The sequence below is a fragment of the Cervus elaphus genome, chromosome 13 (assembly GCF_910594005.1).
Source record: "Cervus elaphus chromosome 13, mCerEla1.1, whole genome shotgun sequence".
In the NCBI taxonomy this organism is placed as follows: domain Eukaryota; kingdom Metazoa; phylum Chordata; class Mammalia; order Artiodactyla; family Cervidae; genus Cervus; species Cervus elaphus.
The window spans coordinates 50628679-50645394 of NC_057827.1; the positions used below are offsets into that span (position 1 = coordinate 50628679).

At 38.0% G+C, this 16716-nt stretch overlaps 1 protein-coding gene across 1 annotated transcript in view; it reads left to right on the forward strand.

Moving 5' to 3' along the window:
• The window catches only part of TTC6 (tetratricopeptide repeat domain 6), a 175400-nt gene extending 159713 nt beyond the window's left edge, over positions 1 to 15687 (forward strand). The window contains exons 27-31 of the mRNA XM_043921932.1: positions 1204 to 1414; positions 4652 to 4804; positions 5656 to 5826; positions 14160 to 14385; positions 14889 to 15687. Coding sequence (XP_043777867.1) covers positions 1204 to 1414; positions 4652 to 4804; positions 5656 to 5826; positions 14160 to 14385; positions 14889 to 15025 — 898 coding nt within the window. The 3' untranslated portion in view covers positions 15026 to 15687. The remainder of the gene's footprint in view (positions 1 to 1203; positions 1415 to 4651; positions 4805 to 5655; positions 5827 to 14159; positions 14386 to 14888) is intronic.
• The last annotated feature ends 1029 nt before the right edge of the window (positions 15688 to 16716 follow it).

Genomic DNA, 16716 nt, shown 5'->3' on the forward strand with positions numbered 1-16716 from the left:
CACACCAGCTCTTGTGAACTGGCTACAAGTATGTTAAAGGTGAAGAATGTGGGTAGGGATGACTTGTGGGAAAGCATGGATTTTGGAGTCTGACTCACCTGGGTTTGAACCCCACATATTTGCTCTGTGCAATCTTAGCATGCTCTCTACTGTGTTATTTAATATGTGCAAACTTTTCTGAGTCATGATATTCTTTTAATCTATAAAATATAAAAAAAATTATAGCAAGCTTACAGAAGTGTTGGAAGAATTAAGTGAAATAGTATATGTAAAGCACTCAGCATAGTACCTGGTAAGAAAGTAGTTACTCAGTGTTAGCTCCTTCATTCTGTTAAAAAATTCTAAACTTTCCGTATAAATTGAAATTAAAAATACTTATTAGATTTACATGTGAAATGGCAAAGTGACTTTATATACCCGTGGATAAATGTTCGATTACGTCAACAACCACAGGAGACTAATCAAGGAAGATAGACAGAGTTATCATTTAGTCACATATATTCACAAGTTAATAATAAAATGCATTTCACTTCTTTTTCTCCCCTCCTATTTTGGTGTCCAAAATGAAATGGGCTGCCTTTATAGAAGTTCTGAAGTAAGAATTCCCGTGTGATGAAAAATTGAGCTCCTTTCATGATAAAGGACATATTAAATATTTAACAATGAGTTTATTTTAATCTGATTTAAATGGTGTATTTTATTAATAATAGTATGTTTTTCTATGCTGTCCACTGATAACTCTTATAAGTGTGTTCAAGAATGCCATTCAGATTTTTAAAATTCTGAAAAAAGAACTCTAGAATATCATTTCAATATATTCTGCTATAAAGAAGGCTCGCTCTTCCCCTCTTTCCTTCTACCACTATCTTCAAAGAACCCCATCAGGCTGCCTTAGGTCGTATGATAATAGTTCTTGGTGGTGGTGGTGGTTGTGGTTTAATCACTAAGTCATGTCCGACTCTTGAGTCCCATGGACTCTTGAGACCCCCCGCCAGGCTCCTCTGTCCATGGGATTCTCCAGGCAAGACTACTGGAGTGGGTTGCCATTCCCTTCTCCATGGCAATAGTTCTTATGATAGTTCATAGTTAATAAAAATTAAAGTTTTTTTTTAAGGGTTAATGCATTCCTTTATGTAAAGGTTATATACAGAAAAGCACTTAGATAATTCACCAGAAAGCATTAATATTTTCATTTCTTTTCAGGAATAAAGAGTTTGAAGAAGCTGTCAACTTCTTCACCTGGGCTGTTAAGATTGATCCACGTTTTCTGGATGCTTACATTGGACGGGGAAATTCTTACATGGAATATGGGCATGATGAGGCCACCAAACAAGCACAGAAGGACTTTCTGAAAGCACTGCATTTTAATCCAGTCTATACAAAAGCCAGAATTTGTTTAGGCTATAATTTGCAGGTAATATCATATGACAACATTTTGGACCATGAAAGCACCTTTTAGACAAGAAAGAGGTTATATTTGACCTTTCAGTGGTGATGGGTATACACAATGCTTCTTTCACTGTGAACATTTTACCTTTATCTTCTTACTAGTATTCACAATGTCAGTGGAAAGCAGGGATTTGATGAGTTACAGGGAGCCTGCCTGGGGAGCATACCCAGGAACCTAGTGTGATAGTGAGATGAGGATCTTGTGAACTTGAGTTTCCTTATTGCCTGCACCCCTTTCTACCTCACCCCGTTATACATACCACTCCTATAGACAACTTTTAAGACTTTCCCGGTGAGTTTCACATAAAAAATCTGGTTAAAATTTATTTCACTAATTATACCTAGGCTCCATAGGTTTTATCCTATTAAATTAGTGAAAAGCTAAAGGGAATAGACAATGTAATGACATGACCTATGCAATGGACCAGACAACCACTATATAGGGACTTCTGAATTCAGGTCATCTTCCAAATGGCAGTGAATTAGAACACACTGGAAGCCAAGAGAATAGGCATGTGTCCTTCCAGCTAGTTGGAAGAGTGTTGTTCTTTGTGTTATCAAGTGTGTCTCTGAGTGATTTCTGGGACACTGACCTGACCCATATGCTCACTGAGTTACGTGCACTACAAAATATGGAGTGATTTTCTTGGAAGAAAGTGCTAGATGTGTTATATTTTCCATGAAAAGGAAAGGAGTAATCTTTTTGTACCATTTATTATTAAAAAAAGATTAAACAATGGGCAAAAGTATGTTTAAATTATGGTAATTTGTAGAAATTCCTATTAACAATGTCTTTTAAAGTTGAGGTTTTTTTTTTTTTTTTTCATTTAAAAATTAAATGAATTTGGCTGATCTAAGACTAGAAGGTGTCTGTGGGTTGGTTGTAGTGAGGTATGCCCAAAAACTGATTAATAAGGGAAATAAGATTGCCTTCTGAGAGTTAAGCATGAAATTAGCCATTATTTGACCACAATAGAAATTTGCAAAGTCATTTTAGAGACAGGGTGACTCCCAGAACAGCTAGAACTGACTGCAAGTCAAAAGAAATATGTTAATGTCATCGTTCATTGCATTTTCTGGGCACCTAGTATAGGACAGGGACTGATCTAGGCCTAGGGCTACAGCGGTGACCAAAAGACACTGGGTTCTTCTTGTAGACTTTACTACCTATTGAAGGGATAAATGTCAAGCTGGCACATGAATAATTACTTAATTATACTCAGGATAAGTACAAAAAAAAAAAAAGGATGGGTTTTAGGACGGTTTATATGAAGGAAACCTAGCTTTGAGGGGGTGAGGGAAGACTTTTTGAGAAATGAACATTTAAATTGAGATATGAAAAACTAGTAATTAGGAGTAGGAGTTGGGGCTTAGAACACGGTGCTCCACAGAAAGGGACCAGCTCATTTGGTGAGAAAGAGACAGAGGGCTTAAGGAGATGGAATGTTATGGACAAGGGGAGAGTGATGTGGGATAAGACTACAGAACTGAGTAATGACTGGAGGTGGAGGTCATTTCAACTGGTCTAGGTCAGTTAAAAACGTGAATGTCACTCACCAGAGCACTGACATCAGACTTGTATTTTATGACGATCTCAGGGTGTATGTCAACCTGAAGGAGAATTGAAAAACTCGTCAGTATGAGGAAGAATTGAATCAGGAAAGGAAGGACTGAAAAATGAGAGCTAGAAAAACCCATCAAATCCTGTTTAGGGCCAAGAGTGACCGTTTTTTAGATAAATACGAAACACTTTCCCCTTCTATGTGCCTAGCGCTAGAGATGGGAAGTGAGCAAAACAGATGTTGTCAGGATCAAACAAGTTCAATTCCTTGTTTATCAAATGAACACATGATGGTGATGTTGATTCTCACATAATTTATTGTGAGGGAGAAGTTTACTGGTTAAAGACAGTGTCTAGTTAACTCTAAGTTCTATTTTGTATTAGTTTTATTCAAGAGTCAATTGGTTTATGTGAGAGTCAGCTTCTGAGACTGGCAAGTTGGGTTTTTGAGCCCACAGGAATAAAGGACAGGCCTTGGACTGTGCTGAATTTATCAACTCACTGCCTTTCTGTGATGGTTTATTTGGTTGCCAACTGGTCTTCTCTAGGAAATACTCTGACATCTTTCTGCTAACAGTGTCCCCTTCCTAACCTTCTCTCTTTTTTTCCAGTTGGTGGTAAGGTTGGTGTAAATACCTGCTTGGTTGATTTGTATGCATTTTTCATGGAATATGTATAGTGATCCTAAAACGCCAGACACTGGTGCAATTTAACAGTTAGGTTTTATACCATTATGGGCTTCCCTTGTGGCTCAGCTGATAAAGAATCCACCTGCAATGCTGGAGACTTGGGTTCGATCCCTGCGTTGGGAAGATCCCCTGGAGAAGGGAAAGGCTACCCACTCCAGTATTCTGGCCTGGAGAATTCCATGGGCTGTATAGTTTATACACTTTCACTTTATACCATTAGTTTATTTGCTTAATTATTGAGCACATATTTATTTTGTTATGTATAATACATATAACTAGAGTTTCAATGCCAAGAAAATAAATGACTCCTGCCTGTGTGTGCAGTGAAAGTGAAAGTTGCTCAGTCGTGTCCACCTCTTTGCTACGCCATGGATTATACAGTCCATGGAATTCTCCAGGCCAGAATACTGGAGTGGGTAGCCATTCCCTTCTCCAGGGGATCTTCCCAAACCAGGGATCAAACCCAACTCTCCCGCTTTGCAGGCAGATTCTTTACCAGCTGAATCACAAGGGAAGCCCAAGAATACTGGAGTGGGTAGCCTATCCCTTCTCCAGCAGATCTTCCCGACCCAGGAATCAAACCGAGGTCCCCTGCATTGCAGATGGATTCTTTACCAACTGAGCTTGCAGAGCTCAGTGTAAATTTTGTAGTGATTGTCAAAAGCATTGATGTTTCCCATGGTGGTCAAGATTTTATGTTATTAAAGACCGGTATAAGAGATGCCTCTGACAATCAGATATATTTCAGCTAATTAAAATTTCAGCATAAATACTCAGGGGAATTAGTCATTTGAATGTACTCACGGTACAGCCTACTTCCTTGTTTAAAATAGCTTAGATTTAGCACAGTACAAATATACCCTTACGAAAAGACTTTATTTAAGTTAGAATCATAAACATTTGTCATGATATGGGCAATTTCTTACTTAGTATAAATGGAAAATTATTTTAGGCCCAAGGAAAATTCCAGAAAGCTTGGAACCACTTTACCATTGCTATGGAAGTTGATCCAAAGAGCTACCTAGCCTATGAAGGAAGAGCTGTGGTCTGTCTTCAGATGGGTGATAATTTTGCTGCATTTCAGGATATAAATGCTGCCATAAAGGTAAAAATCCACTTAGATTATATTATCATTAGTGTAAATTAATGTCGTCAGTGAATAAGATGAAGTAAGAAGTCCTCTATTGCCTGTTAAAAGTGACTTGTAGAAAGAATAATATTTGTATTTTTTCCCCAGGAGTTTCCCAGAATAAAGAGTTATTATAGCTCGCCAATTTTATAACCTAAATGTATTTAAAATTTTAAAAATACATTTCTAATAAATGTTGATTCCTCTTAGTACATGCAAATTTATAGCTTCATGATACATCAATATTATTTTATAATTAAAAAAATAAAATAATGTTCTGGCTTTGAAGGAACTAAAGAAAGAATAATGTAAATCCATAGCTTTTTCTGTAGTGAAATGGCAAATAAATTCAGTGACAGAAAATCTGCCTTTTGTCTTCTCAATTTTGGATTCTTTTTTATTTTATTTTTTTGTATATTTGGGTAGATATTGTAATCTTTGAGATCAGAAAAAGGAAAGACCTGAAAGGTAATTGCTATACTGCATAGAACAAATAAACATGTTAACTTTTTAATTTCTGGCTCCAGTTTAACAGAGCTGAACAGACAAGCTTTTCCTCATGCATCTATTCTTAAGCCCCATTCTTTGCAAAGGAACTGAGTAAAGCACTAAGATTATTTGTTTTATTGCAACCAAATCAACAAAATGTTGGCATTGAACCAACTTCATGCCGAGTCATTTCTCAAAATGTTTGCTCTAGTGGGGTTTCACCTGCCCTATACAATCACTAGCTTTCCACAAAGAGATTTCATGTCCATTTTTGCAGACATGAAATTGGAGATAAATACTATTCCCAGACGCTAACTACTCTTACTGTTATATTGCAGATCAATGCTACAGCAGAGTTCTTAACAAATCGTGGTGTGATTCACGAGTTTATGGGTCAAAAACAGAACGCAATGAGAGACTATCAAGAAGCAATTTCTTTAAACCCCACCTACTCGCTGGCTTACTTTAATGCAGGAAATATCTACTTTCATCACAGGCAATTTTCCCAGGTAATGTGAGTTTTCCTTCTCATTTTCTTTTTGACACTAAGTGCTTTCTTCATTACATATAATTTCAAAATGCAATCCTTATGTCTCATGCATTCATTAGCTCTTTAGGAGATCTTCTCTTTCCTGAGAATGCTTATAATTCTGTATTAAGTGTTTGCACCTCTGTGGGTTTATTCTTCTCATTATTATCAGCCACTCAGCACTTGTCCAGTCAACATTGTCTTGGACTTCTGCAGGTGCCTGCAGTCTCCTTGCTGTCCATTGTTGCCGGAATTCTCTGCTTTTTGCCCCCATTTAGCAAAATCTCAGACTTTCTCCCAGACTATCTTTCATGGTGTGATTGTCTAGCTCATCGTAATTTCTACCTTAAGTTTCAGTCACATGAGCACTTGACTGGGGGTGAGGAGATATGTATGTTACTTCTGGTTTTATGGCAACAATCCTTTTTTCAGCATCAGTTCATAACGTCTGAAATGAAAGTGTTGGGTTAATAGATGATATTTTTATATTTTGAATTTATTATATTTGAATTGTAATGCATTACATGAGTCAAACTACTTTTTGTGTTTTTTAAATCTTTATTTACTCTTTTGTTCTTTATCTTCAATTTTATTATATTCTTTGTCTAATTCTTTGAGTCAGAGCTTAATCTATTTATTCACTCTTTCATTGATATTGTGGTAAGTTGTTAAGGGTTATGCCTTTCCCCCAAGTAATGTTTTCAGCAGTATCCCCTGAATTTTGGTCTTTAATGCTTTTATTTTTGTTTTCCCAAAATGTTGCACTTGAAATTTTAGCCAAATTTCCCCTTTGATTAAAGGATAAATTGATGGAACACTTAAAATGTTCAGGAGGGAGGATTTTTATCTTTTCAAATATTGGAATTTATTGTGGGTTTTAATGTGGTCTATTACATGATAACTTTTTTTTCTTTAATATTCCAGGGGCCTTCCCAAAAAGAGTTTCTATCATTAGCATATAGTGTTGAAATATATAAGATCTACCTTATTAATTATATTTTTAATTAATCTTTATTCATACTATTTTGTTCATTTGGTTTATCTTATACAGAGAAAGATTTATTCAAGTATCCTATAATTAGTGTAACCCTATGTAGGTTTCTTTATATCTCTTTCATTCTTGTTTAGTGGCTGAGTTGTGTCCAACTCTTTGTGACCCCATGTACTATGGCCCTCCAGGCTCCTTTGTCCATGGGATTTCTCAGGCAAGAATACTGGAGTGGGTTGCTGTTTCCTTCTCCAGTTATATCTGTTTAATTCCCACCTTATGAAATACAGTATTTCATGTATAGATATTCATACATATTATATATGCATTGTGAATTGTAGTCTTCAGCATTACAAATGCTCTTCTCTCTTTGTAATAAATTCTCTTTTATCTGTTATGAAGATCCTGACCTCTGATTTCATTTGATTTGCTTCTGCTTAGTATTCCTTTGTCCTTCCTTTTATTTTCAATGTTTAAAATTCTTTGTTTTAGTTTTGTCTCTTTCCTACAGTGTAGAGTTGGATTTTATTTTAGATGACAAAATTTGAAAATATTTATCTTTTAATAAGTGGGTTATATCCCTTTTACATTTTGGCATAGTTCAGTATATTTGGTCTTAGTTCTGTTATTTTATGTCCTATTTTCTGTTTACATGTATTTAAATTTTTATTCTGTGGTTTGTTTTATTTAAAAATTTAGAATTTTTCCTAATATTTAGGAAGGTTTACAGTTTTGCTTTGTTGTTCAGTCATTGAGTCAGGTCCAACTCTTTGCAACCCCAGGAACTGCAGCACACCAGGCTCCTCTGTCCTTCACTATCTCCTGGAGTTTGCTCAAATTCATATCCATTGAGTTGGTGATGCTATTTAAACATCTCAGCTTCAGCCACCCCTTCTCCTTTTGTCTTCAACCTTTCCCAGTGTCAGAGTCTTTTCCATTGAATAGTCTTTTCACATCAGGTGGCCAAAGTATGGGAGCTTCAGCTTCAGCATCAGTCCTTCCAATGCATAGTCAGTGTTGATTTCCAACCCAAGGATCAAACCCAGGTTTCCCACATCGCAGGCAGATTTTATACTGTCTGAGCCACCACGGAAGTTCTTTGCTATGAAGAACAATAAAAGGACCCTTTAGTATCTTTCCCTCTTACTTCTCCCTCTCACACATTATCTACAGTCCTTTGCATTTTGCTGGAAAAGTTGAGCAAGTACTTCTTGATTCCACTTGGCTCTTCATTCTTTCAAACTCCTTATGTTTATAATGTACCTGCCATCTGCTAGGAGTTAATGAAGACCCTCAGGGTACAGAGCTAAACGAGACAAGGAAGACTTCTTTTATGATGTAGTTTACATTTTATTGGAGGAAGAAATCAAAAATAATATAATATTAGTAGTGATAAACATCTAATACCACCTCATATAAGCAGTACTATATCAGTATTAGCTTGTGTGTGGGACTATAGGAGGTTACCTGGGTGGATAATGTAGGTGGAGAGGAGGGGTTTAAGGAGCAAGCCCTGGGGCAACATCAGTGTTTAGAAGTGAGGCAGAGAGGAGATGCCAGAGTGTAGACTGAGAAGGGAGTATCCAGCCAGGGTGATGGGAAGAAAAGCAGGAGAGCACATATCACCTCCGGATTAAAGTGCTTTAAGAAATATGTCCTGTGTCAAATGCTGCTGAGAAGTCCAGGAAAGAGAGGTTGGAGAGAATCCTGGATGACTTTGGTAAGAACATCATTGGAGTAGCAATGGCACCAGAGCCTTAAGTGGAAAGGATTTTGGAAAAAACATGAGGTGAAGAATTAGACAGTTCAACTAGTTCAAGAAATTCTCCTGTGAAGAGAAGTAGTGAAATGGGGGTGATGGCTGGAGTGGAGTAAGGTGTTGTTATTTTTAATTTTTTAATTGATTCATGCTCCTATGTTAATGAAAGGATCTGGTGGAAAAGGAGAAATTGTTGGTTCAGAAGAGAGTGATAGGGATAATTAGAATCAAAATCTTTGAGGATTTGATGGGGCTAAAGTTTGGAAGTTCCAGGGGTGGCCTTTGAAGAGAGCAGGTCACACTATCCATTATGTCGTGAAGGAACGCAGAGAGTACAGAAGAGAGTACCGCTTCTGTAGTTGGATAGATTTTTTTTTTTAAGTTGCTTTTTATTTATTTTTTATTGCACTGGATTTTTGTTGCTTTGTGCAGACTTTCTCTGGTTGAGGTGTTCAATTCAGTCACTCAGTCATGTCCGACTCTTTGCAACCCCATGGACTGCCCCATGCCAGGCCTCCCTGTCCATCACCAACTCCTGGAGCTTACTCAAGCTCATGTCCGCCGAGTCGGTGATGCCATCCAACCATCTCATCCTCTGTCATCCCCTTCTCCTCCTGCCTTCAATCTTTCCCAGCATCAGGGTCTTTTCAAATGAGTCAGTTCTTCACATCAGGTGGCCAAAATATTGGAGTTTCAGCTTCAGCATCAGTCCTCCCAATGAATATTCAGGACTGATTTCCTTTAGGATGGACTGGTTGGATCTCCTTGAAGTCCAAGGGACTCTCAAGAGTCTTCTCCAACACCACAGTTCAAAGGCATCAATTCTTACGCGCTCAGCTAGTTGCAGTGAGTGGGGGCAGATCTTCATTGTGGTTTGCAGTCTTCTCACTGCCATGGCTTCTCTTGTTGTGGAGCATGGGCTCTAGGTGTGGGGAATTCAGTAGTTGTGGCGTGTGGGCTCCACAGTTGTGGCTCGCTGGCCCTAGAGCGCAGGCTCAGTGGTTGTGGCACACAGGCTTAGGTTCTCCTTGGCATGTGGAATCTTCCCAGACCAGTGATGGAACTTGTGTCTGCTGTCTTGGACAGTGGACTCTTATCCACTGCACCACCAGGGAAGTCTGATAGGTAGATTTTGATAGTAGGCATTTCTATTTATTGATTATAGTTTTTCCATGAGATATGAGTATCATTTACCAGTTAAGAGTGAGGATGGATAGGTGAAAAGGGGGACGTGTAGCTAGGAGTTTTGAAGAGGAAAGAGAACATGTGAAATAATTATTCTAGAAAGTGGTAGTGTGAACATTCCAGGGAGGTATAGTAGGACTACCAGGCAACTTTAAGCTCTCATTTGAAGTTTGTGGTTAAATTTAAACTGAGATCTTGACTCTGTACTGTTTTGTATATGATTCTTTCTATATAAATTCAGTATGGCTTTGTGTCACTCCACAACCATTTCTCTGAGTTAGTCTCTTATCTCCTCATTCCAGTTAAGCTCTTTAATGCCAGGAATCACACTCATGTCTCTTCTCCTATATTTCCTTACTCAGAAAGCCCATCTATACCCATGGCTTATGCTGCATGTCAGCCTCTACCTTTCTTCTGAGCTCCTAACCCATACTTATCAGTTGCTAAAACTGGATGCTTTATAAGTGCATTAGAGTCAAAACCGAATCAATCTCTGTATCTTCTACACCCCATCCAGCTCTTCTTCCTAAAAACCCTGTCTCAATTCAAGATGTCATTCCTTAGAGTTACCTGAGTAAACATATTGCATCAATCATAATTTTTCTTCCTCAGCTTCATCTAATCAGTCATCTAATTCTGTCAGTTTTGCTTCTTAGTTTTTTTTTTCACACATGCCATTTCCATTCTATTTCTACTGCAATTGCGTTAGTTTCATTCTTTCCCAAGTTAGATCAGTTAGCTTGCTGACCCCTATGATGAGGCTGGTTGACCTCAGAGGTGAAGTTAGATGCTGAGACAGAGAATTATCAAAGATATTATTGTGTAGGGCATGAATGAGATTGTCATAGCTCAGACCTCAGATAGCTGGGAGTCTAATGTCTTCTGAGGCTGACAGTCAGGGTAAGTTACCTTAAACTTTGTCAAGCTGAGACTACTCTCAAGCTGGGTTTTGGCAATGTTTCTGTGTGCTAGCGAGTTAGTTAATGAGATTAAGACATACACAATGCCCAGGGCAATTTTCTGTTTCCATAATTGTTTATGGTCCATCTGAGAAGGAAGCACTCACATTTTAAGCTTATTCGTCCTTAATAACTCTATGGATATCACGTATAAGACTGCTTGGTTAGATCTAAAGTGTAGTTTGAACTTTTGATCATTTTTTTAAGTATGGCTCTTTTTCCTCCAAACTGGGGGCACATCAGCTGGGCAAATATTTGATCTAAGGTATATTCTGTCCTCTGTCTTGATATACTGGATACCTGGGCTTTATAGTGTGTGCTCCCTTCAAAAACAAGCAGACTTTGAGAGTGGTTTATTCAGCTATTTTTGTATGCTCTGTTTTTTTGTGGAGAAAATTCTTATATTTGCTATACACCTTCCTCCCCATTTTATTTCTGACTATGGATAGAAGATTTAGGGCCAGGAGAAAGGGTCTTTCAATAAACCAAATAATCTCTAGAGGGTTAAGACATGTATGTGTTCTGGCTTCTTTTGTGATTACTTAGTAGCTTAATGGTTTTAAACCACATTTGGATGCATCATGGACTACATACAGGTGATTTTTCAATAATAACTGAGTCAGCCTTCTAATTAATTACAGGTATGAGGGAATTTACAGGTATGGTTCTGAACTAATTTTAGTTTTGGGGATAGAGTCTTTTGAAATTCGAGAAACCCAATTTGAATCAGAAAGCATCTAGAAGCTAACAAGTAAACAAGCCCTGGCTTCCCAAGTGGCACTAGTGGTAAAGAACCCTTCTGCCAGTGCAGGAGACAGAAGAGATGTAGGTTCAATCCCTGGATCAGGAAGATCTCTGGAGAAGGAAATGGCAGCCCACTCCAGTATTCTTGCCTGGAGAATCCCATGAACAGGAGCCTGGCAAGTTACAGTCCATGGAGTCGCAGAGTTGGACATGACTGAAGTGACTTCAGTCAGTCCTAAAGGAAATCAGTCCTGAATTTTCACTGGAAGGACTGATGCTGACGCTCCAATACTTTGGCCACTTGATTTGAAGAACTGACTCATTGGAAAAGACCCTGATGCTGGGAAAGATTGAAGGCAGGAGGAGAAGGGGATGACAGAGGATGAGATGGTTGGATGGCATCACCAACTTGATGGACATGAGTTTGAGCAGGCTCTGGGAGTTGATGGACAGGGAAGCCTGGCGTGCTGCAGTCCATGGGGCTGCAAAGAGTCGGACATTACTGACTGACTTATCATGCACACACACGTGCATGAGGAAATTAGACAAGTTGTTAAATCAAGGCCATCCACTGTGGTAGGCATCTTTGTCCTCTAACTACTCCATGGGTGATAATACTCCTGTTCTAGTAACCTCATTAAATATATAGGCTTTCACTTCCTAAGTAGTATATATTTAAAGCTGTAATAGAAAGTTATATTGTTCACAGTTAGCCATACTATAGTGTTTTACTAAGTTCATTTATTTTAGCTGAGGTAGGTGTTAGCTCCTACCTGACTGAAGTCATCCTTTTGTGATTTTGAATTGTGTAGTTTTTATTGATGACTTATTGGTTAGTTAAAATGAAACTTAAATTACTTTTTGAAGGAAGTCTTGGCCCTGCTTTGAGTCATTTCCTTGCCTCATTTGTAATGACTGTGAGTCCAGCCTCCTGTTCAGGAGTGAATTCTTTAAGCTTTTCACAGAGGAATGTCAATTCTGCTGCCTTTTTCAGGGATCCTTAAATTGCACTTAGCCACAGCACAGAACAGCTCCCATTCTGGGATGAGATGGATTACACAATCTTGATCTAATTGCTTCTCAAAAGTCACAAACAGTAAAATTCATGGTGTATTGCCTGAGGGCTATGATCTCTCCATTTGCAGATACTGGCAAAAAAAAAAAAAGATGTATCAGTATAATTGAGTCTTTACTATATTCTACATATTGTTCTCAGTACTTTACCTGTTAGCTCACTTAGCTGTCATAGCAGCACTGAAAGTAGAGTTCGATTTTTTGCTTCCATTTTACAGGTGTGAAAAATCTAGTCAAAGAGTTGAGGGCATAGAGCTAATATGGGGTAGAGCCTGGGCGCCTGGCCCTGAGGCCTGGGCGCCTGGCCACCGTGCTCTCAGTGTTTCACTTCACCCACAGTGGAAGTGAACTGAGGAAAAAATCCCTGGGAAATATAAAGGAAAATAGTTCAGTGAAGAAGACTGATAGAAAATGGTCAGAGAGGGAGGAGAAAAACTAGGGAGACTCCCTGTTTCAAAGACAGAGAGTTTTAAGGGGGAAGGAAAGAACAAGGGCATCTGTGCCACAGAAATGCCGTGGGAGGAAAGGTCTAGAAAACGTCTGCTGGACTTCACAACACCCTTAGCCTTTCCAAAAACTGACCTCATGGTAAGAGGGAGATGGACAGAAGCCAGACTGTGGTGTGCTGGGGGAAAATTGAGTGCTAAAGGAATTGGATTCAGCAAGCTGCATTGTTAAAAATAATTTTTCCTAATTTAGAGAGGTTTCAAATTTTTTTTGAAACTGTGGTGCGCTGAGGGAAAATTGAGTGGTAAAGGAACTGGACTCAGCAAGCTGTATTGTTAAAAATGACTTTTCCTAATTTAGGGAGGTTTCAAACTCCTTTGAATTCAAATTCAAAGCAGTCAAATTTTTATCCATTCTCTAACTAGAGGAGAGATTCCTACCTTGAGTAGTAGCGTGTCTAATCAGCATCTCAGGCTATCTGTGGTGAAGGAGCAGTTTTTAAGATTTTTCTAACTTACCTAAGACCTCAACACCGGTCTATGGACCACACTTTGCAGGGTCCTTTCCAGCTTTAGAATTTGTTGTGAAGCATCTGGAGTCTCGGATCTTCTTGAAAAGCTGATTTTTATCTTCTCTCTTCTTTCCTTATAGCTTTTCATAGTATAACTGTGTTTTTAAACCTTTTTAGTGTGGTTTAGAACTTTATTTTCAAAGTTCATTTCTGTCTTTAGCCCTTACTCTACTTTTATATGAAAAGTGTTTGTTTTCTAACTTATGTTTTATTTTCCTGTTGTGACCTTTTCCCCTAACTTATAGTGTTGTACAGGGATATGGGATTTGTGTGTGTGTGTGTGTGTGTGTGTGTGTGGTGGGGGCATAGACAGCAGGGGGAGGTGGTAGGAGAACATTTCACTTCAGCAGAGAGGAGTATTTTATCTCTGACACTATCTAAAACTGCTGACACAGGATGATAATACAAAACAGACCAACTATTGGTTGGTTTTATATTATCTTTTACATTCTCTGCAAATACTGTACCCTCTTATCATCTGTATCTGATACAGATGGCCTGAGTTTTATAGTAAAAGTGTTTTAAATTGCTGTATTGCTGCCAGTTAAAATATATTCAGATTATCATTGTCTTCACATTTCTATAGGCTAGTGACTACTTCTCAAAGGCTTTAAAGTTTGATCCAGAAAATGAGTGTGCTGCCATGAATCGAGCTATTGCAAATACAGTATTAAAGAGATATGAAGAAGCAAAAGAAGATTTTGCATATGTAGTTGAAAGCTGTCCATCGTGGGCTGCGGTATATTTTAACAGAGCATACTTCTACTGTTGTTTAAAGCAATATGAACTGGCTGAAGAAGACCTAAGTAAAGGTATATTTTTTTGGTAATTTTTTGAGTAAGATTACAATGTTTGAATTGTTTTTAGATGACAAAAAAAGAAAGGCATCAGGTCTGTTTGCTTAGATAAATTTTCATTAGAATTAATGGTTTTATATATCTTCTCTTTAATCAATATAGATTTGTTTATGTAATAACTTACAGCATTAGTATGCTAAAATGTAGAAAATTATTAGGGAAACCACACACAAATATTGCTTGACTTTCAAAAAAGACATTGTACTGTGTTTCCCAAGTTAATTTTTGTAGAAAGATTCAAATGTAACTAAATAATGTACATATGAGGAAAAATGTTTTCAAATAGGTAATACTAAAGTATTATTTTATTTTTATATTATATACTATTATTTACTAATAATAACTTATAGTAATAATAAAGTATTATTATAATTTATTATAAAATTTGTATTTAAAAAATGAGAGTCTTTTTGAGTGCTCACATAAAACATACCTTGAAAAATTTTTTTCTTTTACAGCATTGTCTTTGAAACCTAATGATGCTCTAATATATAATCTTAGAGCAGAAGTTCGTGGTAAGATAGGTCTGATTGAAGAAGCTATGGCTGACTATAACAAAGCGCTTGATCTTCAAGAACATGCCTCGGTGGTATGAGTACATAGACCATGGATTCTGTAGCAATTTACAGTTGTCTTCCAGAAATTGAAACCTGTTTGTTGCTTTTAAAAAAGTTTCCACTATCTTCATTGTTGTATTCTTTGTGTTAGTCTTTTATATAATCCTTTAATGCATTTTAACATCTTCTTTATATATTAACTATAAAACTTTTAGGTAATTTTCTGCAGATTTGTAACAACTCTAAAATGAATTTTTTTCACAAGATTAGAATTTAAATGAGAATGTTTCTCAAGGGTCCTAGAAACACAAAATATTTTCTTTAAAGTAAAATAATTCCTTTAAAAATAATACTGCATGATTTTAGAAAAAGGATCATTGACCTTTTCATCAGTACCTAGATGTATTCAACAATATCCAGATTAAAAAAAATAGAGAGCTGATGACTATAAAGAAATTAAAGTCAAGCACATTTCCTTTGAACAATATCTACACAGGTCTGAATTCTTCCTAGTACTTATATTGTTCCAACACATAAACACGTTTCTCTTTTTCATGTAGCCTCCCTCCCAGGACGGCGCCTAAGAAGATTTTGAGCATCTGCCTCTTTAATGCAAATTTTATAAACATATATAAAAATCTGTATATACTTAATAATTAGTGCATCATACAATTTGACAAGCAAGAATACATTAAAACAGGTGCTGCTGCTAAGTCACTTCAGTTGTGTCTGACTCTGTGCGACCCCATAGACGGCAGCCCACCAGGCTCCCCTGATCCTGGGATTCTCCAGGCAGGAACACTGGAGTGGGTTGCCATTTCCTTCTCCAATGCAGGAAAGTGAAAAGTGAAAGTAAAGTCGCTCAGTCGTGTCCCGACTCTTCGTGACCCCATGGACCGCAGCCTACCAGGCTCCTCCCTTCATGGGATTTTCCAGGCAGGAGTACCGGAGTGGGTTGCCATTGCCTACTCCTTAAAACAGCTAAAATTTCTTAATAGAATATTTCTTCAGTGAAGCAGAGAACCCTTTTCCTTTATCTCACTGGTAGTAACAAGGTTTCCTGACTTACACACTCCCTTGGATTTGCTCCACTCAGTTTGTTTCCTTCTGTGTCTCATTCTTCCAGTATGTCTCCAGCTCCTCAGAGACTTGTTTTCACTGTGATGAAACTTTATGGCAAAAAAAAAAACACCCCCATCTACTCAATTGCCTTTGTTTTCCATTTGAGGTACCAGAGTTTCACAGTAGAAAGCTGATTTTAAGTCAGAAGCCACTGTGAGGCTGCTTCACACACTTTCAGGATAGTTTCCTTGGCGTGGTACGTGGGTTCATGTGAGGACTGGGCCACGCCTAGTATTTCAGTGGATGACTCAGCCACCTTTAATAAGCCTCTTCACATCCTCTTGCGCTCACTTGTCTCCAGAACCTTTAGTCCCAGCCCGGCCGCTGATGAGATCAGAACAACCTCATGCACCCCACTGACAGACCCTCATCTCATGCCCCAGCCACACATCTCTCACCTACGGCCCTGGGGCATCTCTGTTAAAAGCTGAGGAGTGGCCTGCTAGCAGTGATAGTGCTGGGCCACATGCCCAGCGGATGTGCAGGGGACCCAAGTCCCTGTCAAATGAACTTTCGATGATGAGAGAGAAAAAACTAGTAAATCAGCTCCTTTCCATCTCTTGGTGAAGTGTTCTGAGATACTCCGTCTATACAGCCTCCTATATCA